At 63.5% G+C, this 24,767-nt stretch overlaps 1 protein-coding gene across 2 annotated transcripts in view; it reads right to left on the bottom strand.

Annotated features, from left to right (window-relative positions):
- Positions 1-24,767, bottom strand: part of Sorcs2 (sortilin related VPS10 domain containing receptor 2) — a 337,661-nt gene that overhangs the window by 43,400 nt on the left and 269,494 nt on the right. For both annotated transcript variants that reach the window (XM_026395278.2, XM_026395277.2), the window contains exons 4-8: positions 23,490-23,654; positions 15,544-15,617; positions 7,957-8,021; positions 5,118-5,236; positions 205-294 (exon numbers count right to left, since the gene is read on the bottom strand). In XM_026395278.2, coding sequence (XP_026251063.1) covers positions 205-294; positions 5,118-5,236; positions 7,957-8,021; positions 15,544-15,617; positions 23,490-23,654 — 513 coding nt within the window. The remainder of the gene's footprint in view (positions 1-204; positions 295-5,117; positions 5,237-7,956; positions 8,022-15,543; positions 15,618-23,489; positions 23,655-24,767) is intronic.

The following is a 24,767-nucleotide window of genomic DNA, read 5'->3' as shown; positions in this document are numbered from 1 at the left end:
GGTCAGTGCGAGGCAGGCGGAGGGTGGGCACAGGCCCCGAGGCAGGGCGGAGTGGGCACCCTGGAGCGGGAGGCTGGGGGCTGGCCTGGAGGCGGGCAGTGGCTGGCCACCTGTTCCTGCCCGTTCTGGCCTGAGTCGCACTGCCCGCCAGGCAGTGTGGCCGGGGCATCTGGCCACAGCACTAGGGGAGGGGGCTGCCCTTACCTTTGGCAGTGCGTACTTGGGCAGCTTCATCAGGACAAAGTCACTGCGTCGGTAAGAGACGTAGTATTTAGTCCGGTTTGTAGAAGTCGCCTAAGAAAGGAAGGGAGGGAGGGACGGGGGAGGGAGGAGGATGGAAGGAGGAGAGAGGTAGAGGAGGGAGGGAGGGATGGAGGGAAAGAGGGAGGGAGGGAGGAAGGAAGGGAGGGAGGGAGGGAGGGAGGGAGGGAGGAAGGAGGAAAGAAAGGAGGGAGGGAGGGAGAAAGGAGGAGGAAGGATGGGAGGGAGGGAGGGAGGGAGGGAGGAAGGAAGGGAGGGAGGGAGGGAGGGAGGGAGGAAGGAGGGAGGAGGAAGGAAGGGAGGGAGGGAGGATGGAAGGAAGGGAGGAAGGGAGGGAGGGTGGAAGGGAGGGAGGGAGGGAGGGTGGAAGGGAGGGAGGGTGGAGGGAGGGAGGGTGGAAGGGAGGAAGGGAGGAGGGAGGGAGGATGGAAGGGAGGGAGGGAGAGTGGAAGGAAGGGAGGGAGGGTGGAGGAAGGGAGGGAGGGAGGGAGGGAGGAAGGGAGGTAGGGAGAGAGGGAGGGAGGGGGAGGAGGAAGGAAGGGAGGGTAGGAGAGAGGGAGGAAGGGAGGAAGGGAGGGAGGGAGGAAGACCATCTTAAGGGGCTGGAGTTCTGTTAAGCCTGTCCATCCCGAAGGACATGGCACGCTGTCAGCTCTGAGGCACCCTGTCCCTCAGCTCCTGTCTGTCTGAGACGGACAGACAAGGAGGTCCATGCCAAATGGCCCTCCCCAGGAGTCCACGCGGCCCCTGCTCCAGACCCTCCTCTCACGGCCCTGATCCCCAGCATCCAGGTCACAGGACTTCTCTTAGAGAGAGTGCCTTGGAGAGCCTCAGGCAGAAGAGACCAGAGATGCCCACTGAGCCCTGGGCAGGAGGGCAGGAGGGCAGGAGGGGAGGAGGGAGGAGGAGAGGAGGGAGGAGGGAGAAGGGGAAGAGGGGAGGAGGGAGGAGGGGAAGAGGGGAGAAGAACAGGAGGGGAGGAGGAGAGGAGGGAGAAGGGAGAAGGGGAAGAGGGGAGGAGAGCAGGAGGGGAGGAGGGGAAGAGAGAAGAGGCAGGAGGGGAGGAGAGCAGGAGGGGTGAGGGGAGGAGGGAGGAGGGGAAGAGGAGAGCAGGAGGGGAAGAAGGAGGAGGGAGAAGGGAAGAGGGTAGGAGAGCAGGAGGGGAGGAAGGGAGAGGGAGGGAGAGAGGAGGGAGGAGGGTGGGAGAGAGGAGGGAGGAGTGGAGGAGGGCAGGAGGGAAAGAGTGAGGAGGGAGGAGGGCAGGAGGGAGGAGGGAAAAGGGGAGGAGGAAAGGAGGGAGGAGGGCAGAAAGGAGGAGGGAAAGGGGGCAAAGGGAGGAGGGCAGGAGGGAGGAGGGAAAGAGTGAGGAGGGAGGAGGGCAGGATGGAGGAGGGAAGGAGGGAGTGGCAACCCCACATAGCGCCAGGGCCCCTGTAGCAGAGCAGGCCTGTCCAATGGGGACTTGGGGCTGCAGGGGACATTTGTCATGCCCATGGGCCTGGGCTTTGCCCTGTCCATCATAGGTCACCCAGCACCAGGCCAGGACAAGGCCACTGTCGCCTGGTGGGAGAGACAATGTGGGGCACCATCAAGTGTGAGAGACATGGAGGAGGTGGTCGACCAGACCTAGACTGGAACCCGGTCCTGGCCGGGAGCAGGGAGCCTGCAGCGCATCCTCTCTGTGTCGGACACCCTGGTGTGGTCCCTCCTGGACAGGACCCTGAGATGTCTGGTCATAGGTGACCTGTGTCCTGACAGCCCAGAGCCACGTAGCCCCTGAGCCCCCCAGTGCCCCATGCCAGGCTTCTGCCCTCTGCCCGGGCACCAGGCATGCCAGGCACACTGATGGCACCCCTGTTGGAGCTGCTGGCGGTCCCAGGGCAATGCAGGCCACACTGCCTGAGTCAGATAACACTCTGTGTGACATACAGTTGTCTCTACTATGGAGGACAGTGGACACTTGCAGAGATACAGGCAGGTGCTGGAGGACAGGGGCAGGTGGCGTGGGCTGGGAGGCAGCACAGGGGAGGGAACCGCGGGTGAAATCTGGCCTGGGGGCCTGACTGGGTCAGGGAGGTGGGGAGGAGGGTCCTGCAGTGGAGGTGAGGAGGGGGGTCCTGCAGTGGAGGTGGGAGGGGGATCCAGGAGGAGGGGCCTGCAGTGGAGGTGGGAGGGGGCTCCAGGAGGAGGGGCCTGCAGTGGAGGTGGGAGGGGGCTCCAGGAGGAGGGGCCTGCAGTGGAGGTGGGAGGGGGCTCCAGGAGGAGGGGCCTGCAGTGGAGGTGGGAGGGGCTCCAGGAGGAGGGGCCTGCAGTGGAGGTGGGAGGCGGCTCCAGGAGGAGGGGCCTGCAGTGGAGGTGGGAGGGGGATCCAGGAGGAGGGGCCTGCAGTGGAGGTGGGAGGGGGCTCCAGGAGGAGGGGCCTGCAGTGGAGGTGGGAGGGGGCTCCAGGAGGAGGGGCCTGCAGTGGAGGTGGGAGGGGGCTCCAGGAGGAGGGGCCTGCAGTGGAGGTGGGAGGCGGCTCCAGGAGGAGGGGCCTGCAGTGGAGGTGGGAGGGGGCTCCAGGAGGAGGGGCCTGCAGTGGAGGTGGGAGGGGATCCAGGAGGAGGGGCCTGCAGTGGAGGTGGGAGGGGGCTCCAGGAGGAGGGGCCTGCAGTGGAGGTGGGAGGGGGATCCAGGAGGAGGGGCCTGCAGTGGAGGTGGGGAGGGGGCTCCAGGAGGAGGGGCCTGCAGTGGAGGTGGGAGGCGGCTCCAGGAGGAGGGGCCTGCAGTGGAGGTGGGAGGGGGATCCAGGAGGAGGGGCCTGCAGTGGAGGTGGAGGGGGATCCAGGAGGAGGGGCCTGCAGTGGAGGTGGGAGGGGGCTCCAGGAGGAGGGGCCTGCAGTGGAGGTGGGAGGGGGCTCCAGGAGGAGGGGCCTGCAGTGGAGGTGGGAGGGGGCTCCAGGAGGAGGGGCCTGCAGTGGAGGTGGGAGGGGGCTCCAGGAGGAGGGGCCTGCAGTGGAGGTGGGAGGCGGCTCCAGGAGGAGGGGCCTGCAGTGGAGGTGGGAGGGGGATCCAGGAGGAGGGGCCTGCAGTGGAGGTGGGAGGGGGCTCCAGGAGGAGGGGCCTGCAGTGGAGGTGGGAGGGGGCTCCAGGAGGAGGGGCCTGCAGTGGAGGTGGGAGGGGGCTCCAGGAGGAGGGGCCTGCAGTGGAGGTGGGAGGCGGCTCCAGGAGGAGGGGCCTGCAGTGGAGGTGGGAGGGGGCTCCAGGAGGAGGGGCCTGCAGTGGAGGTGGGAGGGGGATCCAGGAGGAGGGGCCTGCAGTGGAGGTGGGAGGGGGCTCCAGGAGGAGGGGCCTGCAGTGGAGGTGGGAGGGGGATCCAGGAGGAGGGGCCTGCAGTGGAGGTGGGAGGGGGCTCCAGGAGGAGGGGCCTGCAGTGGAGGTGGGAGGCGGCTCCAGGAGGAGGGGCCTGCAGTGGAGGTGGGAGGGGGATCCAGGAGGAGGGGGCCTGCAGTGGAGGTGGGAGGGGGATCCAGGAGGAGGGGCCTGCAGTGGAGGTGGGAGGGGGCTCCAGGAGGAGGGGCCTACAGTGGAGGTGGGAGGGGGCTCCAGGAGGAGGGGCCTGCAGTGGAGGTGGGAGGCGGCTCCAGGAGGAGGGGCCTGCAGTGGAGGTGGGAGGGGGATCCAGGAGGAGGGGCCTGCAGTGGAGGTGGGAGGCGGCTCCAGGAGGAGGGGCCTGCAGTGGAGGTGGGAGGAGGGCCTGCAGTAGAGGTGGGAGGGGGCTCCAGGAGGAGGGGCCTGCAGTGGAGATGGGAGGGGGCTCCAGGAGGAGGGCCTGCAGTGGAGGTGGGAGGGGGCTCCAGGAGGAGGGGCCTGCAGTGGAGGTGGGGGGCTCCAGGAGGAGGGGCCTGCAGTGGAGGTGGGGGGCTCCAGGAGGAGGGGCCTGCAGTGGAGGTTGGGGGCTCCAGGAGGAGGGGCCTGCAGAAGAGGTGGGGGGCTCCAGGAGGAGGGGCCTGCAGTGGAGGTGGGGGGAGAGCGCAGCATTCCAGGGGCAGGGACTGCTGCCCAGTGCCTGGATGCTGGCGGAGGGCAGTGGAGACCGGGCAGGGCTGGAGGCTGGGCTGGGCAGGGTCAGGCCCTCAGGCTGCTGTAGGGGCGGCACTGCCCTGCCTGTTCCACCCCAAGCTCCACAGTGGCCTCAGCGCGCGCTGTGTGGGCAGGAGGCCAGAGAAGGCTGGAGCATGGAGGGCCAGTCCTCGGGGGAGGGGACACTCTAGGGGCCTTCTAGGCTGTTCTCAGCAGGAGGCTTACAGGGTCCCAGGGAGCAGATGGGACCAGTGACCGCAGCCAGAGCACCTGCCTCTGGCTCTCAGAGTGAGCTGGTGACAGCGCCAGCTGGCCTGAGGACATGGGCCTGGGGAAGCCCCCTGCCTGGCCAGTCGACTGGAGTTTCTGAGCTGGCTCGGACCTTGTGGTTGCTGAGGGTGGCCCATCTGTGACTCAGGGCACTGGGGCATAGGCAGCAAGTCCTCGTCACTGGGGTGTGGACAGCTGGTGGCTGGCAGTCAGGGGCAATGCCCAGGAGCAGCCCTGAGTGTCCCAGGGTCACTGAAGAAACGAGTGGCAGAATGGGTTTGGGTTTGGGGCCAGAGGTGGGAGGCTTCCGGCGGGCAGCTGGTGGGTGGCACCAGCAGTGCCCCAAGCCCAGGTACTGGCAGTTAGGGCCTCGGGAGGCGGCAGGGGCAGTGGGTGTGGCCCTGCTGAGAAGCCCTTGGGAGGAAGGCAGCCGTGTTGTGGCCTCTCCCCTAAATGACCCCATTCCCGAGCGTCCCACCACCTCCATGCCCACCGCCACCTTGCAGAGCCCGGAGCAGCCTCACCTTAAAGAAGATGTAATCGTCCTGCACGGTCAGCGAGCTGTGGTCGATGGGGCCTGTGAACGGGGCTGTTAGTGTCTTATCAGAGCAATTGTGGATCTGGCAGGTGACGTAGCGAAAACCTGCAGGAGATGAGAGCCAACCCAGGGCCATGAAGTGTCCAGTATTCAGACTGCGACGACCGAGCGACCGAGCGTTGGCCCGGCGACCCCGCCCTGCTGTGGCTGTTCTGTGTGTGGGTTCGGATTTTCAAGGATCTGCCCTGGGGTCACACCTGCTGCCCACCCAGCCGCCCTGGCCAGGAGGGCTGAGAGGAGCCTATTAGGTCTCAGCACTGGGACCAGCCGTTGCCCAGGGGTAGGGACAACCAGGGTAGCAACAGGCCCTCAGCCCCTGACCTTCAGGGCCCCCACCCTCCCAAAGGCCCTGACACCTCAGCGGGGCGGGAGTGTGTGGCACTGAGTGTGCTTATCCCCGACTCAAAACAAAAGCTCCCCGCCTTCCCCGGGTGTTTACGTGCGGCACGTTGAGTGCGGCCAGGCCGGGCGCCTGCGTCTGTCTGGGCTTCAGCTGCCCAGGTGTGGGAGCTCCACAGGTTCACAGCCTCGGAGCCTGCAGCCTGAGGGGCGCTCTTCCCAGCTGGTGGTCCAGGAGTGGGACTTGGCTGACACACCAACTTGCAGCCCAGGGAGGGACACGGAGGCCATAGCACCTTGGGCACACCTCCTGCCTGCGGCCCCGGTGTCAGGGGGGCATGAACAGTATTCAGGGCTGGCTCTCTCTGGGCCAGGAAGACCCACACCCTACGTCCACAACCACGAAGAGAGGGAGGGCTGGGCCTCCATGCACAGCTGGGACAGTGACACAGAGCAGGCACAAGGGCGCCTCTGACCCCACCCAACCACCAAGCATGCTGTAGGGTGGCCATGTCCTGTCAGCCCCATGGCCAGCTCAGATTGTAGGGCTGCTGGCCTGCAGGGACTTGGTGGGGAGTGAGAGCCAGACTCAGGGGCAGTCCCAGGCCACCCACACTGTGCCCACTCACCCACCCCCTCGCCCCCATCGGCTCTTCCCGTCCCTGGCAGGCCTCGCTGTCCTGGGCCTGGTGTCCCCTGAGCTAAGCCCCCGTGAGGGTGCTGCTGGGTTGGAGGGGATGCCCTGCTGTGCCCGCTGCCCTGCTGTGCTGCCTGCCCAGTGAAGTCCCCCACAGGGAGCGAGGCGCCTGTGGGCCTCTGGCCTTGCAAGTAGAGATGAGAGCTCCTCTGAGAGAGCAGCATGGCACGAAGTCACCACGGTTGTGACACGGGCACTGGGCTCCTTCTGTCCAGCCAGGAAGGGGATTGGCAGAGCTGGCGCAGGTTCTCCCAGGGTGGCCCTGGCCCCTGGGCAGGGCGTGAGCACTCAGCAGTCTACGGGGACACGGGGGTCCACAACCCCAGCTGGAGCTCCAGGCAGGGCCCCGGGTGCTGTGAGGCACAGAGGAGTGGTGGGGGGTGGGTCCTTGGGGACGGTGGGGAGGCGGGAGGGCCGTGAGAGTGCAGAGTGGCCCTCTGGTGGGCCAGGCTGGCGGGAGGGGGGGCGAGATCAGGAGGGGGGACTCGAGGTCCAGCGAGCCTGGCTCTGAAGGGCTGCCTGGCGGGGCGGGGCATTTGCCAAGTGGGTCTTGGGGTGCGTGGGGGCAGGCGACCCCGGGGGCTCTTCAAGTGCAGCTGGCTGCTGTGGCCCCTCTGCCAGGACGGCTGGCCCCTCTAGGACGTGGGCCTCTTTCTCCCTGGTGGGCAGCTGGGTGTCACAAGGACAACCCGCCCTGCTGTGAGTGGTGTCCTTGTGCCACCTGCACGGGGCCAGGGTGTTTGGGGCTTGGTGAAGTCCCCAGAGGACGAGAGAGGATGGCGGGAGTGGGGGAGGATTCTCCATGACCTTGTCTGGCAAACCAGGCCTCCTCTGAGCTTTGGCCACTTGGTTATCAAGAGGGGACCCACAATAACTGCTGCCCACCTCCCGGCTCCGTGGTGGGCCCCACAGAGAGCTGAGGACGGGGAGGCACCTGCCCCGGGTCTCATGGGGACTCCACCTTCGGGGCCCAGTCCTCACAGGGACCGCTGCCCTGCTGTCCACCAGCCCTGCCCTGGTGAACACGGCCTGGCCCAGTCTGCACAGGGACAGGCCCAGCGGCAGAAGGGAGAGCCAGGTGTGAGCAGGCAGGCGCGGCCAGCAAGCACCTAGCACAGGCCCGTCCTCACGCCCTGACCTCCCCCTCCCCCTCCCAGCCCGCCCCCGCTGCCCGCCAGGTGGGTCCTGCTGCTGCTAAGGTCGTCCTGTTGGCGCCATCACGCACCAGGCAGGGGCCTGTCCTGTTCATATCTGCGTTTGGTGGACAGAGGTACAACCTATGGTCCTCTCATCTCTGTTGTTCCAGAACATTCAGTGGTGCTCAAACACCCTGGGCTCGAGGACCCTCTGTGGTTCCCTTCTCAGTGCTCCTCCTGGAGGGGTACAGAGCAGCACGCGAGGCCCTGGCTCCCTGGAGGAGGCCAGTGGGCTGGGCGGCCGGGCCCCTGTCTTGGCTGGGGCAGGGGGAGCCCGCACACCGCAGGCTCGGCACACTCTGGCAGGACAGTGTGAGCAGAAGGTAGATGCTCAGGGGCCAGAACAAATCACCCTCTTAATAGATTTTTCCGCTGGAGCGGAGCTCCTTGGCTTCAGTGGATCCCCAGCGGGAAACAAGCACATTTAAAACCATGCCTCTTCATAACAGGGCGCCGTCGGCCTGCGGGGCCACCGCTGGGGCTGAGCAGGGGCAGGTCACCGAGACCCCTACAGCCACGCCCCTCCTCCTCACCTCCACTGAGGTCCTGGGCTTCCATGTGGACCAGGTTGGGGTCGGTGTCCACCCCAGACACAGCCCTGGAAAAGAACAGGTGAGATGGCATCAGGGTGGCCAGCACCAGATCCCCGCACCCCACTGCCTCTTGGCCCTCCTGGGTCTGAGGTCTCTGGCTCTGTGCCTCCCCCAGGGCCTCCTGCTCCTGCGGCAGACGAGGCCTGGCCTCTGCCTGTGGGAGCCTGGTGTGGGGTGTTCTGTCCCCCTCCCATTCACAGGACGGTTTACGAAGCTCACCCTCCTTCACGGGGGACTTGCTGGCCACCTCAGGAGACAGCAGCTGGGGCTGCCATGCTCACTTCACAAGTAGGGCAGTGCAGAAGAGCCGGTGGCTTGCCCGAGGTCACACAGCCACCACGGGCCACCACAGGCCACCTGGGCTCCAGCCAGGACCCAGCCTGAGCCGCTGCCTGACCATTTGCCCTGACCCTTTGCCCCGACTCTGGGTCACTGCCCCGCACGGCTCTGCTCTGTCACTGAGCCCTCCCCCAGGGGTGCCCCAGGGGCTGCCCCCATTCTCTTGTGGGGCACAGGCTCGGGAGGACAGCCTGCCTATGTCACTGGCCTGGACTGTTAGCTCCAGGCTGGACTGTGTGGCCAGGCACCTATCATGAGGAAGCCTACTGAGGCAGGGAGGTTCTGTCACTTGTCTCAGGCCACGAGGCCCTGACCCTTCAGACTCTGCCTCTGCACGGAGTGTGACAGCGTGACACAGGGCTGGTAGCTCCTGTGCCTTCTTGCGCTGTTCCAGCGCTGTCTCCAGGAGCCTGTGGGCCTGCTGAGCCAGCCCACCCAGGCCCTGGGGTTGGAGACCAGTGACACAGCAGTGTGGGGTTCCTGCCAGTGTCCTCCCTGAGCCCATGTCCACCCTCCCAGGTATGTTCCTATGAATGACAGGGAGACAGAGGAGAGTGGGCTTCCCCGGGGCAGGGCCAGGCCATCACCTGTCCTGACAGCGTGCTTGGGGCAGAGCCTCAGGTGCAGGCCCTCCTGGGTGCTCTAGTTACCTACCTCACTCAGGGCAGAGCAGCCCTGGGCACTTGGTTACACCCATTTCACAGATGAGAATTCCAAGGCTCAGGCAGGTGGAAACACGAACCCAAGTCAAGCAGCTCATCACGAAAGATCTATAGCCCAGGACCCGCCACCTCCTCCATCGCACATGGAGATAGGGCGGTGCGGCCACAGAGGACAGGAGGGCCCGCACCTGCCCTTTCCCTGGGCCCTGCCCCGAGCTCTCACAGGCTGCCCTCCCAGGGCACTCTCCTCTGGTTGCTCCCATAGTCACACTGGCCCTGAGACTGCTGGCCACGGGCAGCACCTCTCCCCTGGGTTCTCAGCTCCAGGTAGGGCAGGGAAGGCAGGTGCCCAGGGCCAGCACAGCCGAACCCTCTGCAAGGAACATCCCCTCTCCACTCACTTCAACAACATCTGCTGGCTGCCCCTGGACCACTGTTTACTGAAAGCCACGTGCCCCCAGCCACTCCCTGTCAACCTATTGTGTGTACTTAATAAAAACCTGCAGAGCACTCTCTATGTTGGGGTTCAGGATTCAGAGGTGAATCAGTCACAGCCTCTGCTCTCCAGGAAAGCAAGGCTAGCAGGGAGGCCACATTTAACAAAACCATTGGCCCATCTGTCTATCTTCCACCCATCCATCCACCCATCCACTCATCCATCCATCCACTCATCCATCCACCCATCCACTCATCTATCCATCCATCCACTCATCCATCCATCCACTCATCCATCCATCCATCCACTCATCCATCCATCCATCCACTCATCCACCCATCCACCCATCCATCCACCCACTCATCCATCCATCCATCCACTCATCCATCCATCCATCCACTCATCCATCCATCCATCCACTCATCCATCCATCCATCACTCATCCATCCATCCATCCACTCATCCATCCATCCATCCACTCATCCATCCATCCACCCATCCATCCACCCATCCACTCATCCATCCATCCATCCACTCATCCATCCATCCATCCACTCATCCATCCATCCACTCATCCATCCATCCACCCATCCATCCACCCATCCACCCATCCATCCATCCATCCACTCATCCATCCATCCATCCACTCATCTATCCATCCATCCACCCATCCATCCACCCATCCACTCATCCATCCATCCATCCACCCATCCATCCACCCATCCACTCATCTATCCATCCATCCACCCATCCATCCACCCATCCACTCATCCATCCATCCACTCATCCATCCATCCACTCATCCATCCATCCACTCATCCATCCATCCACTCATCCATCCACCCATCCACCCATCCATCCATCCATCCACTCATCCATCCATCCATCCACTCATCTATCCATCCATCCACCCATCCATCCACCCATCCACTCATCCATCCATCCATCCACCCATCCATCCACCCATCCACTCATCTATCCATCCATCCACCCATCCATCCACCCATCCACTCATCCATCCATCCACTCATCCATCCATCCACCCATCCATCCACCCATCCACTCATCCATCCATCCACTCATCCATCCACCCATCCACTCATCCATCCATCCACTCATCCATCCACCCATCCACTCATCTATCCATCCATCCACCCATCCATCCACCCATCCACTCATCTATCCATCCACTCATCCATCCATCCACTCATCCATCCATCCACTCATCCATCCATCCACTCATCCATCCATCCACTCATCCATCCATCCACTCATCCATCCACCCATCCACTCATCCATCCATCTACTCATCCATCCACCCATCCACTCATCTATCCATCCATCCACCCATCCATCCACCCATCCACTCATCCATCCATCCATCCACTCATCCATCCATCCACTCACCCATCCATCCACTCATCCATCCATCCATCCACTCATCCATCCATCCATCCATCCACTCATCCATCCATCCATCCACTCATCCATCCATCCATCCATCCACTCATCCATCCATCCATCCACTCATCCATCCATCCATCCACTCATCCATCCATCCATCCATCCACTCATCCATCCATCCATCCACTCATCCATCCATCCATCCACTCATCCATCCATCCATCCACCCATCCACTCATCCATCCACTCATCCATCCATCCATCCATCCACTCATCTATCCATCTATCCACTCATCCATCCACCCACCCATTCATCTACTCATCCATCCATCCACTCATCCATCCATCCATCCATTCACACATCCATCCACTCATCTATCCATCCATCCATCCACCCACCCATCCATCCATCCATCCACTCATCCGTCCACCCACCCATCTATGCACTCATCCATTCATCTATTCATCCATCCATCCATTCATCCATCCATCCATCCATTCACACATCCATCCACTCATCTATCCACCCATCCATTCATCTACCCATCCATTCACTAGTCTATCCATCCATCTATCCATCGACCCATCCACTCATCCACCCATCCATCCACCCATTTATCCATCCATCCAGTTACCCACCCACCCATTCCACACATGTGTCCATCCATTTACTGAGCACCTACTACTGGTTCTGTGTCAGGACTGGAACTATAAAGACCTACTTGGCGTCTCCCTGTCCTCAACAGTCACAGTCTGGAAAAATGTCTGAACATTCTTCCCAGGCTCAAAGTCTTTGGGACAGAGGTTGTCAAAACACCGTGTCTGCTGGTCACGGAGGCGGGGCTGGTGGTGGTGTGGCTCAGGAAGCAGTCTGTTTGTCACTGAGCAGTGGCACGTGCCACACAGCCAGGGATGGGGAGCTCTCCCCCATCTTGTGGTATGAGAGCAAATCTTCATCCAAGAGAGGGTGGAGCGGGCTCTTGGGGGCTGCAGTCTATTTGGCACGGCACCTAACGGGTGTCAAAGTGCCTTCCCTGGCGAGAAGGAGTGGGAGGAGGAGCCGTCCCCCGAACACCTGCGCTCAGCCCCCAACCACGTGCTTCACAGTCATGACCTCACAGACGGAGCAGGGGTGTCGCCTCTGCTTTATGGGCAACCAGCCGAGGTGGGGGAGGCTTGGGGCGCTAGTTCACTCAAGGTGCCATCCTGGGCTCAGACGGCCGGGCTCCCTCTTGGGCCCGGTCCCGCCCCTGTGAGGGGGCCCGAGCACACAGCCACACCAGCCGTGGCCTCCGCTCCCCAGTCCTGAGCTGCCGGGCTCCCGGCTCTCATGGGTATCCAGGGGGCCTGCTGACCGCCCAGGGCCCTGTAAGAGGCCAAAGAAGGGGAGCAGAGGCTCGTCCCAGGTGGCACTTGCTGGTCTCCAGGGAGCCAGGACAGGGTCGGAATCCATGCTGTCCCCAGCACCCGCCCAGCAGGGGGAGCGTGAGTGGGAAGGAAGGGAGCTGAGCCCAGGCCCGCGTTTCCCACACTGAGCTCCTCCGTGGCGGCTGTGTGCACACTCCCACTTCAGCCTCTGCCTCCCAAGACCCCCAGGAAACTCGAGCCTGAGCCGCGGTCCTGCTGGCCCTGGATGTCCAGCCAGCCCCACTGTGCAAACCCCTTCCACCCGCCACACCCGCTCTCAAGGACACGTGCCCAAGACAAACTGAGGTCACTTCCTGGCCGTCGCTCCCTTCCCTGCAGCACTCCCACGGCCCCTGAGACAGACCTGTCCCCACAGAGTGCCGTCCCTGGTACTGATAGCCCATGTCTGATAGCCCATGTGGCCGTCCCTTCAGACCTCAGCTGCTCCCAGCCTGCGTGGCACCACCGACCCGTGGCTCTACCTCTCCAGGGAGCAGGGGCAACCAGGTGGCCTGAGTGGAGCCAGGTGCACAGGGCGGGCCCCACGTGGGTCTGATGGGCAGGATGTGGTGCTGCGATGGCAGCTGGTGGGCACCCTGGAGTCCTGGGGATTCCAAGCCCAGGAGAGCCAGCACCTGTCCCCTGGCCCTGAGGGGAGACAGGGTTCCCGGAGCAGAGTCCTTGGCCGCAGATAGGAGCTTCGCCTCAGTCTGGCCACCACTGTCGAGGGGGGTGGGGACACTCCTGCTCTCTGGCATCTCCTGTGCTGACTCTGGTGTTTCCTCTTTCCCTCCCTCCCGTGTCCCTCTGCACAGACCAGTGCACAGTACACAGCGGCCCTGAGGCCTGGTACCCAGGACCCTTGGCTGTGAACAAGGCCCAGGCAGAGCCCGGCCGGCTCAGGGAACAGGCACGGCCTGGCGGCCCTCTCGTCATCGAGGTGCCTGAAGATGGAACTTGGGAAGGTCCCCGCCCTGGTCCTGCAGCATTGTTAGAACAGATGGCTCCTGGGCAGGAGAGGGCAGGAGCTGCAAGAGCCCCAGACGCAGCCCTGGGACGCCCCCTCCTGCCACTTCCTCTTTCTGCTGACAGAGGTGCTCTGTCCCCACCTGGGCCAGCACTGGGGCTGAGGAAGAGGAAGGCCGAGCCTGTCCCTGGGTGAGCTTGGGGACAAGGAGGGAGAAGACAGAAGCATCTGGTGAGGGGCTGTGGGTGACCTCCCAGCAGAGGAGTCAGAGCTGTGACCTCTGGCCACGGTCAATCGCACCCAAGGTCCGTGGCCGCTACCGAGGGCATCGTGACTAGGATGGTGCCCTGCTGGAGGCCACTATGACGGTTTCATTCCAGGAAAGCTGGGAGGCGAGGGAGGGTGAGGGCCAGAGGCAGAGGGCTGTGTCCACAAGGTGCCCCTCGAGCTCGCTAGTGTGCACCTCACAGAGCGCTAACAGCCCGGGCTTGAGGCAGAACGCGGGCCTCGATGATTCCTGCCGTCAGTTCAAGGACAAAGAGCCCTTGGAACAGCTGTCAAAACAGTGACTCCCCGTCCAACAGGGGGCTGCATGCCTGTCACTCCAGCAGAGATCCCCAACCCGCGCCCAGCGCCTGGCGTGATTGCTGTCACCCTGAGCCACCTGAGAAACTTGGGGAAGGACACTTTGATTTGCCCGAGATCAGAGCCTGTTTGAACTGTCTCCCATTTCCCTTCCAGCGTCTGAGGGCCACTTCCTCTCTCTGGCCAGAGGTCTCTGCGAGCCAGGCCAGGGCTGGGGTGCCCCAGAGCCTGGCCCCGGCCCCAGGCTGGTCCCAGGGCTGCAGAGCCCTGCCAGCTCCCCGGGCGGGTAGTGGCTCAGAATCCTACTTCCTGACCCTGGTCCTACTCCTGGGCACCCTCAGGGCACATAGGTCCCCTCCTACAGCTGCTCTGGCTCCTAAGAGTTGCCCTCAGTGACAAGGCCAGTGACTGATGGCCCAGCCCTGGTTTCTGAGGTGGAACCAGGCCCTCCCTGGGCAGCATGGACAGGCAGCATCACCTCCCCAGAGAGCAAAGGGCACCAAGGCAGGAGCCCGTCCCGTTCAGTCCTCGGCAGGCCAGGAGGAGAGTCTCCACCACTGCCATCAGCATGAAGCCACCCACGGGGCAGGAGGGAAGGGGACGCTCCACGGGGCTCTGTGCTGGGGACAGGGTGGGCCTGGCTGGGAGGCCAGGGCACGTCTGAGCCGAGGAGGGGCATGAGAGCACACGCACACACACACACACAGATGCATACACAGGTGCACACACATGCACATGTACACGTGTGCATACGCCACACACAGGCACACATGCACGCATAGACATGCACAGACACGCACACAGATGCACACGCATTTGCACACACACCACACACATGTACACACAGATGCACATACATGCACATATACACATGTGCACACACACCACACACAGACACACGTATGCACAGACAGGCACAGAGATGTACACACACACACAGCAGAGCCACACGTGGGACTACGTGAGGTGACTGTGCATCTCAACAGGCGTCAGATCAGGAGAGCATGTGGGCCTGTGGCCGTGGCTAGAGGAGGGCGCGGGCTCCCGTCAGCTGCCCGGGACTGGGTGAGTGCTGGTTCTGCCCGCGCCTGCTCTGCCTCCAGCAGACCCTCCCAGAGCGTCAGGGCAGCCTCGCTGGGGCCAAGGACCCGGGCTGAGCCCCGGAGGCCCTGAGCAGCTCAGGAGCTAATGCCTTCGCCAGCTGGAGCCCTGAATGCAGGTCCCCTGTCCCCTTCCCCTACGTGGCTCTTCAGCAGGCCAGGGTGGGCACGCCTCTGGGTCAGGTCTGCACGCTGACCTGGCTCCTAGGCACCCCACAGAGGCCGAGCAGGGCCACTAGCTGGGCTGTGGGCCCTGGCAGGAGATTGGGGCCCAGGCGCAGGCCCCAGCGGCCCGCAGGCCCCGGAGGCTACGCGGCAGCTCCCAAGCAGGGCTGTTAGGATGGTCAGGAAGAGGAGCCAGAGGAGCCAGGCGGTGCCCACGGGTGTAGGCTCTGGGCCAGGGAGACGCAAATCATAACCCTCTCCACTGGGGACAACCAGGGCCGGGAGACGCCCAGGCACACAGAGCTGGGCAGCTGGTTCACAGGTGCAAACAGGACTCAAGGGATGCCAGGCCCTGGGCCTGTAGCGGGGCCACACTGCCCTCAGGAGCAGAGGCCAGGAGGCCCCCCAGGTGAGGAGGTGCAGTGGGGACAGGGCAGGGGCCCCAGGGGACAGGGCTCTCACCAGAACACATGGTCTTTGGTCACGCGCTCTTGCAGAAGCGTCCACTTCTTCCCCAGGTCAGATGACACGTAGAGCTTCAGGCAGAAACAGAGAAATCACAGTTTGGTCGTGACGTCAGAAATGAGCCGGGGACAGGGTGGGGACAGCCAGCCTGAGAGTGGCCCGCAGGATGCCCCTGTGCTGTCGGCTCTATCCTACAGACACAGGAAGTGTGCATGGGGGTGGGGACAGCCCCCACACAGAGCAGCTCCTGCCCAGGCCACCTGCAGGAGCCAGGGGTGAGGACTCCAGGTGGAAACCCAGGAGCCCTCCCAGAGGAGGTGCGCTGACCGCTGACCAAGGAGAGCTTTGATAGCACTCACAGAAGAGGGGTGGGGGCAGGAGGGGGCAGGAGGGAGGGGAAGGCATGTGGAGGGGCGCGCTGCCGGCGCCCAGGGCTTCAGGAGTGGGAGGAGGTCAGGGCCTGGAGGGGAGCCAGGGCTGGGGCTCTGTGCAGGCTGCTGGCCTGGTCCAGGTGCCTCCACCCTGCAGGGTGGATGGCACGACCTTCTCCTGCTGTGGACTTGACCCTCACATGGTGTTTGAGCTTGAGGGGTCAGGCTGACGGATGGCAGGGCACGTGCTAGGCCTCCCAGTCAAGGCCCTGCTCCTACAGGGGACAGATTCTCAGCTCCTGTCTCCTCCTAGTGACCACTGCTGGCCTCTACCCCAGGAGGTCATGGCTGGGTGCCCTGAGCACCCAGTCACGGGGCAGCACCCTGGGTGGGCCTTGCTCTGCAGATGTCGGGCATGCGAGGGAGCCAGAGGTTCAACACTCATGGAGAGCACCAAGCCAGGAGAGGCCTGCAGGGGGGACGGCGTGTCCTGCATGTCCAGGCCTCCCCACGTCCCACTGGACCCTGCAGATTTTGCAGCCCCTGCCGAACACCCCCAGCCGAGGCGGGTGAGACCAGGGTGGGAGGGCGTGGCCAGGAGGCATGGCCAGGGATGGAGGCAGGGAGTCCTCTGTCCTGGCCTGGCGGACGGGAGGCAAAGGGCAGAGAGGCCTGTTTAGGGATGGGGCAGGCCCTGGGAGGAGTGGAAGGGGCAAGAAAGTGACATGGTCCTGGGTTCCGTGCCCTGGGGGCAGGGATGGGGACGGCCCTGGCCCCCAGGACGTCACCATAAGCTCCTGGGGAGGCAGCCCCTCCAGCCTGTCCTAACTGAGTGCTTTTGCCCTGGTAATGACACTGGAATCAAAGCCCTGCTTCTTTAACTCTGGAGCCACATGCAGAAAATAGCCATGGCCATAAGACTTTCCTCCCGAGCGGCTGAGTCATTGCTCAGCTAACCCTCTGTGGCCCCCAGATGCCCTATGGATTGTCACACAATCACCCTGCCTGCACCCAGCCGTCCATGCTAACCAGTTGCTGCCCCACGTGGTGGCCTCTGGGCCTTTGCACGTGTGATCCCTCTGCCTGGGACAGCATCCTTCCTCTCTCCGCCACCCAGGTAACCCCAGCCCTTCAGCGGAGCCTCCTCCCCACCCGACGCTCTGGTCTGTCGTCCAGGTGCTGAGTGGCTGCCGGGGCCCCTTTCCACGGAACCCCCCTCTGATGGAGGGAGAGACCACAAGGAAGCAGCCAGGTCTCGAGCATGCAGGTGCCTCCCCACAGCCAGGGTTCCGTCTGGCTGCTCTCTGCACTGCTGCACTGCCAGTCTGAGGGGACGGCCATAGCACCGTGCCACAGAGCTCAGAGCTGGGCTCAGACAACACAGTCGCTCCCAGTCCTGGAGGCCAGAAGTCCACGGTCAAGAAGTGGGCAGGGCAGGCTCCTCCCTCCTGGGTGGGTGGATGCAGCCTCCCCGGGTCTGCACATGGTGGCCCCTCTGTATGTCTGTCCTGGTCTCCCCTTCTCATGAGGACAGGATGAAGCTCCCCACTAGTGACCTTGCTTTACCTTACCAACCTCTGTGAAGAGGTCCACACCCAGTCACATACCAAGGTCCTGGGGTCAGGGCTCAGCACACGGACCTTGGAGGACATAGTCCTGGTACGAGCGCCACCAGAACCAGGTCCTCTGCAGTCCTGGCCCCTCCCAGGGTCCTGGGTCTGTCAGAGCACGCCCCTCGGAAGCTCTCTTCCAGGAGGGGCATTTCATTTCCCACTTCTCTGCACATGGCACGTTGCCCATGCTCCACACTGCTCTGCTCACCCTGGAAACAGAGCTGAGCCCGGGCCTTCATGGCCAGGTGCACGGGTGTTTTCTGGGTGAGTGGACACGTTTGGCTCCAGGGCAGGAGCTCATAGCCTGCTCTGTGAAGGGCCAGCCTTGCCGGCTGAGCTGTCTCTAGACCAGTCACCCATCTCACTCTGGGAAGAGCGCCATGGTCAGAGGAGGCACACAGGCCAGTGGGTGGCTACTGGCCATCACACAGGACGGTGACAGGCCTCTGTGCGCTGACCCCTGCTCAGGGCACGTGATGAGAAACCACCACCTTTGGCACATAGAAGGCGTAAGTCTCACGAGGACATGGAGCCCCTGTGTCCCTTCAAACGGGCCTGTCCCAAGGCAGAGCTCAGCCAATATCCACAGCAGGCAGGGGACATCTTCTGCTGTCTGGGCCTGTGAGCCCCTGGCAGCAGCCGTGGTCATGAGGGGCCAGGAGCTGAGGCACATGTGTCACCTGCTACTCATTTAACACACGCACGCAAACGGACACGCACACACATGTGTGCACATACACACACACACCCACGCACACGCACAGAGCACGGCTCCCTCTCTGCGGATGCAGAACCCCAGGCTCAGGGAAACAGGCCGCTGCCCAAGGTCGCGTAGAGGTCTCCGCCCGGCAGACCTGTTCGCAGAGCCATCAGTGGCAGCCCAGGAAGGTGACCGGTCACCCGAGCCCGCCCTCTGGTCGGCTGCATGGCTCAGGCCCTTTGTGCCTCAGTTTACCCATCTGTAAACCAGGAGAGCCCTGCTCACAGCCGCAGTCGGTGGACCAAGTACCAGTCCACAGCATCGTCCCTGGGAGCCCGTGACAGAGCCTCCGTGTCAACGAAGCCATCGTCACTGTCGTCACCGCCTTTGCTCCTGTCTCTGATGTCCCCCAGGGACTTTATGGAGCATTTCCAATTCAGTCTCACGGGAGATGATTTCACAATCCACCGTCCACTGCTTCAGAAATAGAACTTTCTGCTTAATAAACGGCAAACACCAGCAATAAACAGGGATAAGCCCCGGGGACATCACAGTCCCCACAGCCCCGCTGCACAGCTCCCGTCCGCGGGGCGCAGGAAGCAGGAGGTGCTGTGTGGCAGCACCTGCCGTGTGGAGGCCAGAAGGCGGAGGGCAGAGAGGGCAGGGTCGGCAGGCGGTGCACACAGAGGCCCGGGCGCTCCCGGGGGCTGGACACGGCTGGCAGCACTCGGACCCCGTCACCCTGCACAGCGGGAAGCCGCCAGCCCCTCAGCGCTTGGACTCCCTGGTTGTTGGAGACCAGGTTGGGGACGCCCCCACGATGCCGCAGTGGGATGAGGCCTTTCCTGCCCTGGGCTTCTCTGGGGGCAGCAGGGGAGGGCAGAGGCCGTGGGGTGAGTGGGGCTGGCTCTGGGCCCGAGTCTGGCTGGGCTGCAGGGGCAGGGGCAGTGGCCACGTGGGCTGGCTGGATCTCAGCCCCAGCCCTGCGTTCATGACGTTGGAAGTCCAGGGGCTCCTGCTGCCCACCTTCCTGACAGGCAGAGGCCGAAGGTCCCGGGGTGCCCAGGCTGCAGCTCCTGGGAGACCCTTGAGGGCCCAGACTGAAGCCCCATCCGCTCCACCAACCTTTAGAGAGCGCCCGCCGCTGCCCACTGGAGCCCCTCTCTGCTCAGACACCCCGAGTGACACCCTGCCCCTGTGGAGCCCCAGCAGAGGCCAGCGGCCAGAGCGAAATGAGCAGAATCGTTCTATCACCGGGGAGAAGTCGCGTTGCGACGGGGTCCCGAAGGCTGGGGTCAGAGAGGGCTGCAGACTCTGCTGACCCTGAGTCCCTGCCAGCAGCCCGGTGCCCACCCGTCAGTGCCCAGCGAGACGTCTGGCCTCTCACCCCACATCACAAGGGCTGCCCCTTGGCACCGGCCTTGGCTTGACCAGATGCCCGCGGACCCTGCCAGGGCTGCGGCACAGCAGTGTCCTCTCACCCCCGGACGCCCGCGGATCCTGCCAGGGCTGGGGCACAGCAGTGTCCTCTCACCCCCAGACGCCCGCGGACCCTGCCAGGGCTGGGGCACAGCAGTGTCCTCTCACCCCCGGACGCCCGCGGACCCTGCCAGGGCTGGGGCACAGCAGTGTCCTCTCACCCCCGGACGCCCGCGGACCCTGCCAGGGCTGGGGCACAGCAGTGTCCTCTCACCCCCGGACGCCCGCGGACCCTGCCAGGGCTGCGGCACAGCAGTGTCCTCTCACCCCCGGACGCCCGCGGACCCTGCCAGGGCTGGGGCACAGCAGTGTCCTCTCACCCCCCTTCCCCCACGGTCCCCTTTATGCTCTGGAACTGCCCTAGAAGGGACGCACCTGAGCCCCGGGCAGTGTCCCCCAGCGAGTCCTCCCTGACCTCCCACCCCTAGCCTTGCTGGCTCCTCTGAGTCTGGAAGGAAACCAACATCTCGGTGCTGGGAAGGGAGGGAAAACCCCAAGGTGTAAAGTCCAGCTTAAGTGTGCCAGGCTCCCGTGCCCACAGCTCTGCCCACAGGCGGCCAAGGCGCCAGCATAGGGAGCACCTGAGGGCCACACGTGCCAGCGTCACGGAGAGCTGGCCCAGGAAGGGCGGGCCAGGCCTACCCCCGACCCCAGCAGCCTTCCGAGTTTCCCAAGTCTGGGAAGAAGACCACATCGGGCTGTCCCCAAGGAAGCCTGTCCAGGCCCCATCAAAGTGACACAGTGAGGGTCTGAGAGGGGTGGGAGGTGGGGTCAGCCAGAGTGAGGGGGAGGACACAGGGGAGGAAGGGGCTCCCGTCAGTGCCCACCTGCCCACCCTGCTGACTCTGGGCTCCGCATGTGACGCACTTTGATCCACACCGTGTGCAACAGGTCCAAGCCAGCACACAGAGGATGCCTGTGCCCATCGTGAAGAGAGCGCGAGCCCAGGGAGGGTCAGGGGAGCAAGACCCTGTGCCCAGGAGCCACGTCCACCAACCCCACAGCCCAGCGGATCCCAGCCACACCACAGGCTGGACCAGCCAGCAGCGTGCGTCCAGCTCCGGGGCCCACGGCTCTGCCCACAAGCAGCCACTGGGCCGGCGGGTGTGTCACTCGGCATGTGGCAGCAGGCACCTGCCTGTGCACCAGATTGTTGGCATCCAGGCCTGGCGTTGTCCCCGGCTCTGCCGGGCTTCTTGGGAATTAGAGATCTTTAAAACCCATAAAGTCCCCAAACCTCAAGCCTTGCTGTCATTGTTATTAATTCCCACCGATTTCTCGTTCCTTTACAACCTTAAAGAAGCCTCTTTACTCCCTTTTTCTTTCCTTGCTCACAGAAAAGAGCCAAGGAAAAGAAGCAAGATTTCAGCTCCATTAATTTTTCAGGGCACCATAAATTAAAGAGCCATCGCGACGCAGGAAAATGAGTCTCCGTGGTGGTGCTCGGCTCCGATTACGGGGGAGGCCAAGTCGCGCTGTTAACACCCACAAGCACACGCCGGCCGAGCAAGGTGCTGGGAGCAGAGGCAGCCCCAAGGCCAGGGGATGTGGGACTCCAGACCTTGGCAAGGAGACCAGGCCCTGCCGACAGCGGGGCTCAGTCCAGCCAGGAGCCTCTCTAAGCAGGTCTCTGCCCTGGCTGATCCCTCCTGGCAGCCATCTGTCTTTTATCTAACGGACCTCCACCAGTTCATTCATTCATCTATCTCCCTCCCACTCATACACCCATGCACCCGTCCAGCCAACGCTACACCACCCACCCATCCACCCTGACCCACTCATCCACCCACATATTCACCACCTCATCCAGGTGTACTCCAGCTGTCTACCACCTTCCCATCACAACCCACTCATGAATCTACATCCATCCACCCACCCACCCACTCATCCTTCCATCCCTCCATCTATCCATCCATCCACCCATCCATCCATCCATCCCTCCATCCACCCATCCATCCATCCATCCCTCCATCCACCCATCCACTCACCTACCCATCCATTCACTCATTCATCCATCTACCCATCCACCCACCTATCCACCCATCCTTCCATCCACCCATCCAACTGTCCATCCACCCACCCACCTATCCATTCATTCACTCATTCATCCATCTACCCATCCACCTACCTATCCACCCATCCTTCCATCCACGCATCCAACCGTCCATCTACCCATCCACCCACCCACCCACCATTCAACCCTCCCTCTCTCCCTTCCTCCATCCACAGGACCCCAGAGGGCAGGCAGGTGGGGGCACAGGTTGCAAAGGGAGGCTGCTGCCCTGAGTGGCCTCCACCTGCCCCCCAGACCCCTGCTGCCCTTTCCTCCTTTTGCTGGTGGGGGCCTGGCCTGCTCAGGGGCAGCACTTCCTCTCTCTGATATCTGGTTGAGTCACCCACGAGTGGCCCCAGCAGAAGACTGGTGGGAAGGAAGAGAGGGGCTGGGACAACATTCCTCCTGTCCTGACCGTCCAGCCACAGTTGGCGGGGGTTGTGTTACTGTAACCAGGACAAGGCCCCTCCTGCCACCTTCCCCATGACTGCACTCGGACATGACAAGAAGCCAAAAGTGGCTTCACGGAAGCCAAGTCCTAATCCCTAGAACCTGGACTGTACCTTACAGGGCAAACGGGACTTTGCAGCTGTGATTATTAAGATGCAGAGATGACCTTAGGCTGCCGGGACGGGGCTCCATGTGAACGAGGGATGGCAGGAGACATCTCCCACACACACACCTGCACACACGTGTGCACACGCACACGCGCACACACACGTGCACACACAGTGGGTGTTGTGCAGATGGAGCAGGGAGGTTTGAAGATGCTGTCCCTGAGAGTGGCATCCGCAGCTAGAAGGCGGAGCTTGGCAGCCTCGGGGACCAGCAAAGGCCAGGCCAGGTTCTCCCTGGAGTCCAGAGGACACGGCCCTGTGGCACCTGGATTTCAGTGCAGTGGGTCTGACTTCACACTGGGAGAGGCCGGTTTTGTCACAGTTACGCTGAGCCAGACAGCCTCTGGTCACTGGTCACAGTGGCTGCAGGAAGCTGACCAGGGCCTCCTCCCCAGCCCTGGCTCCTCCTCTGGGGCCTTTCCCGCCCAGTGACCTCTCCCCGCACGGCCTCCAGGAGCTGGGTGGGCCGGCTCTGCCCGCACTGGCAGGGGCTCTCCCACCCCCGGGCCAGCCCCCAGGTCCTGGGAAGGGCTGGACAGGTAAGCCACGCTCCCTGCCGTGGGGAGGCGCCCTGGTTCCCGGCAGGGCCTGGAGGACAAGGCTCCCAAGGAGCGGATGCTGCCCTGCCTTGTGGGACACCTGGCTCCTGTTGGTGAAGGTGGACACTCATCCCAGGCAGAGGGAAAGGGCCAGCAAGACCTGGCACAGGAGGTGTGCGGAGCATTCTGGAAGTAAGGGAAGGCCCTAATGGCTAGTGTGTGGGGAGAGACAGAGTGCAACAATGTGGTGGCCAGCTGTGACCGACTGACCCCTCCCCAGGCCTCTGTGCCCAGTGCCCGCTCACCTCCACCTTCCTTAGTCCCCACAACAGTCAGGCAGCTGTCACTCCCCTACTGACACTCCCCACGCCGACACGGGCCACACACCTGTGACTAGAGTCTGGGCCTCGAAACCCCGGGGAGGCTCCCCCTGCACCAGCCTAGGTGTCTGAGTCCCACCGAGTCAGAAGGGTGCTTCTGAGCTGACATTTATCCAATAGGGTGCCCCACCCATGGGCCTGCGGCAGGTGTCCCTGCCCCGTGGACTGCTCGCGCCCCTGTGCCCCCTTACCTTGCTCTCCTTGGTGTAGGCGAGGACCTTGTCCTCCTCCTTGGGGTGGAAGATGAGGGTCTCCACCAGGAAGGCGATCGGCTGCTTCTGGAAGGTGGCGCCCTCGTCGGTGCTCAGGAAGAGGCTCTGCTCGCGGTCGCTGAGCGAGGAGCTCACCAGGATGATCTGCAACACAGGGCAGCGTGAGCCTCCGGCCAGCACGGCCTCCCCACGCAGAACCCTGGTGCCCACCCTGTGCCCAGCGCTGGCCCTGCCACGACACTGAGGCTGGACCGTGGACCTCTGCCACAAAGGAGACCCCAGCTCAGGGGGAGCCGAGCCAGCGGGCGTGTCACCGTGTACGGCTGACCCGGGGCCTGGAGGGAGCGGAGAGCCGGGGGTGGACGGGAGGGCGTGACGGACACAGGGGACACTGACGGGGGCGAGGGGCTGAGGGGGGCCGGGTTCTGATGGCAAGAGGGCCACGGTGGGTCCAGCGTGTCCCCTGGAAGGACGCCCGTGCCCTGACCCCACACCTGGGAACGTGACCCCATTGGCAATGTGGTTATGAGCTCAGTCAAGACCCTCCTGAGTCAGGGTGGCCAGGCCAATGACCGGTGTCCTCCTAAGATGACCAGATGGACACTGATATGAGAGGGGTGCACCTCTGAGTCCTGGATGCCCATGGACTGCCCAGGACACCAGGAAAAGCAGAGAGTGGACAGTCCTGTGAGCCTCCAGAGGAGCTGGCTTGCTCACACTGTGCCCTGGACGTCAGCCTCCAGGCCAGGGGACAGGAGTTCCCAGCTGCGGGGCTCTGGAGAGGTGGCCACAGGACAGTTCTACAGCACATGGGAGGTTGTCACCTGCTCTACATTCCCTCATGTCCACGTGGCTTAGTAGACATGGGCCCCCAAGGTGGCCTGCAGGCCTGGGCCCCGGCTGGGGCTTTGGTGGCTTAGTCAGACTGGGGATGTCCTTCCACCTGCCATTTCCACTCTGTGCGTCACTGCAGTGGCTGCAGTGACAGGTGGTGACACCCTTAGGAGGGGCCCAGGCACCAGGAGCACTCTGCTCTCCAAGGCCTCCTACAGGGACGCCGCAGCAGGCCTGCTCTGTGGTGCCAGGACACGCCCTGTGAGTGGCCAGCACCTGGGCGGGCAGCCGGGCAGCTCCACCCCCGGCCTCCATTCACTGAGTCCTGGGACACTGGCGTCCCTGGGCTGCATGGGACTCCCTTTGGTCTCACAGAGGGCCAGGAAGGGACAGCCAGCCTACTGCTCACACCCGGGTGACAGG

This window comes from Urocitellus parryii, chromosome 10 (genome assembly GCF_045843805.1).
Source record: "Urocitellus parryii isolate mUroPar1 chromosome 10, mUroPar1.hap1, whole genome shotgun sequence".
In the NCBI taxonomy this organism is placed as follows: Eukaryota; Metazoa; Chordata; class Mammalia; order Rodentia; family Sciuridae; genus Urocitellus; species Urocitellus parryii.
The sequence above is the reverse complement of the archived record's forward strand: the minus strand, read 5'-3'. Positions and strand labels throughout refer to the sequence as shown.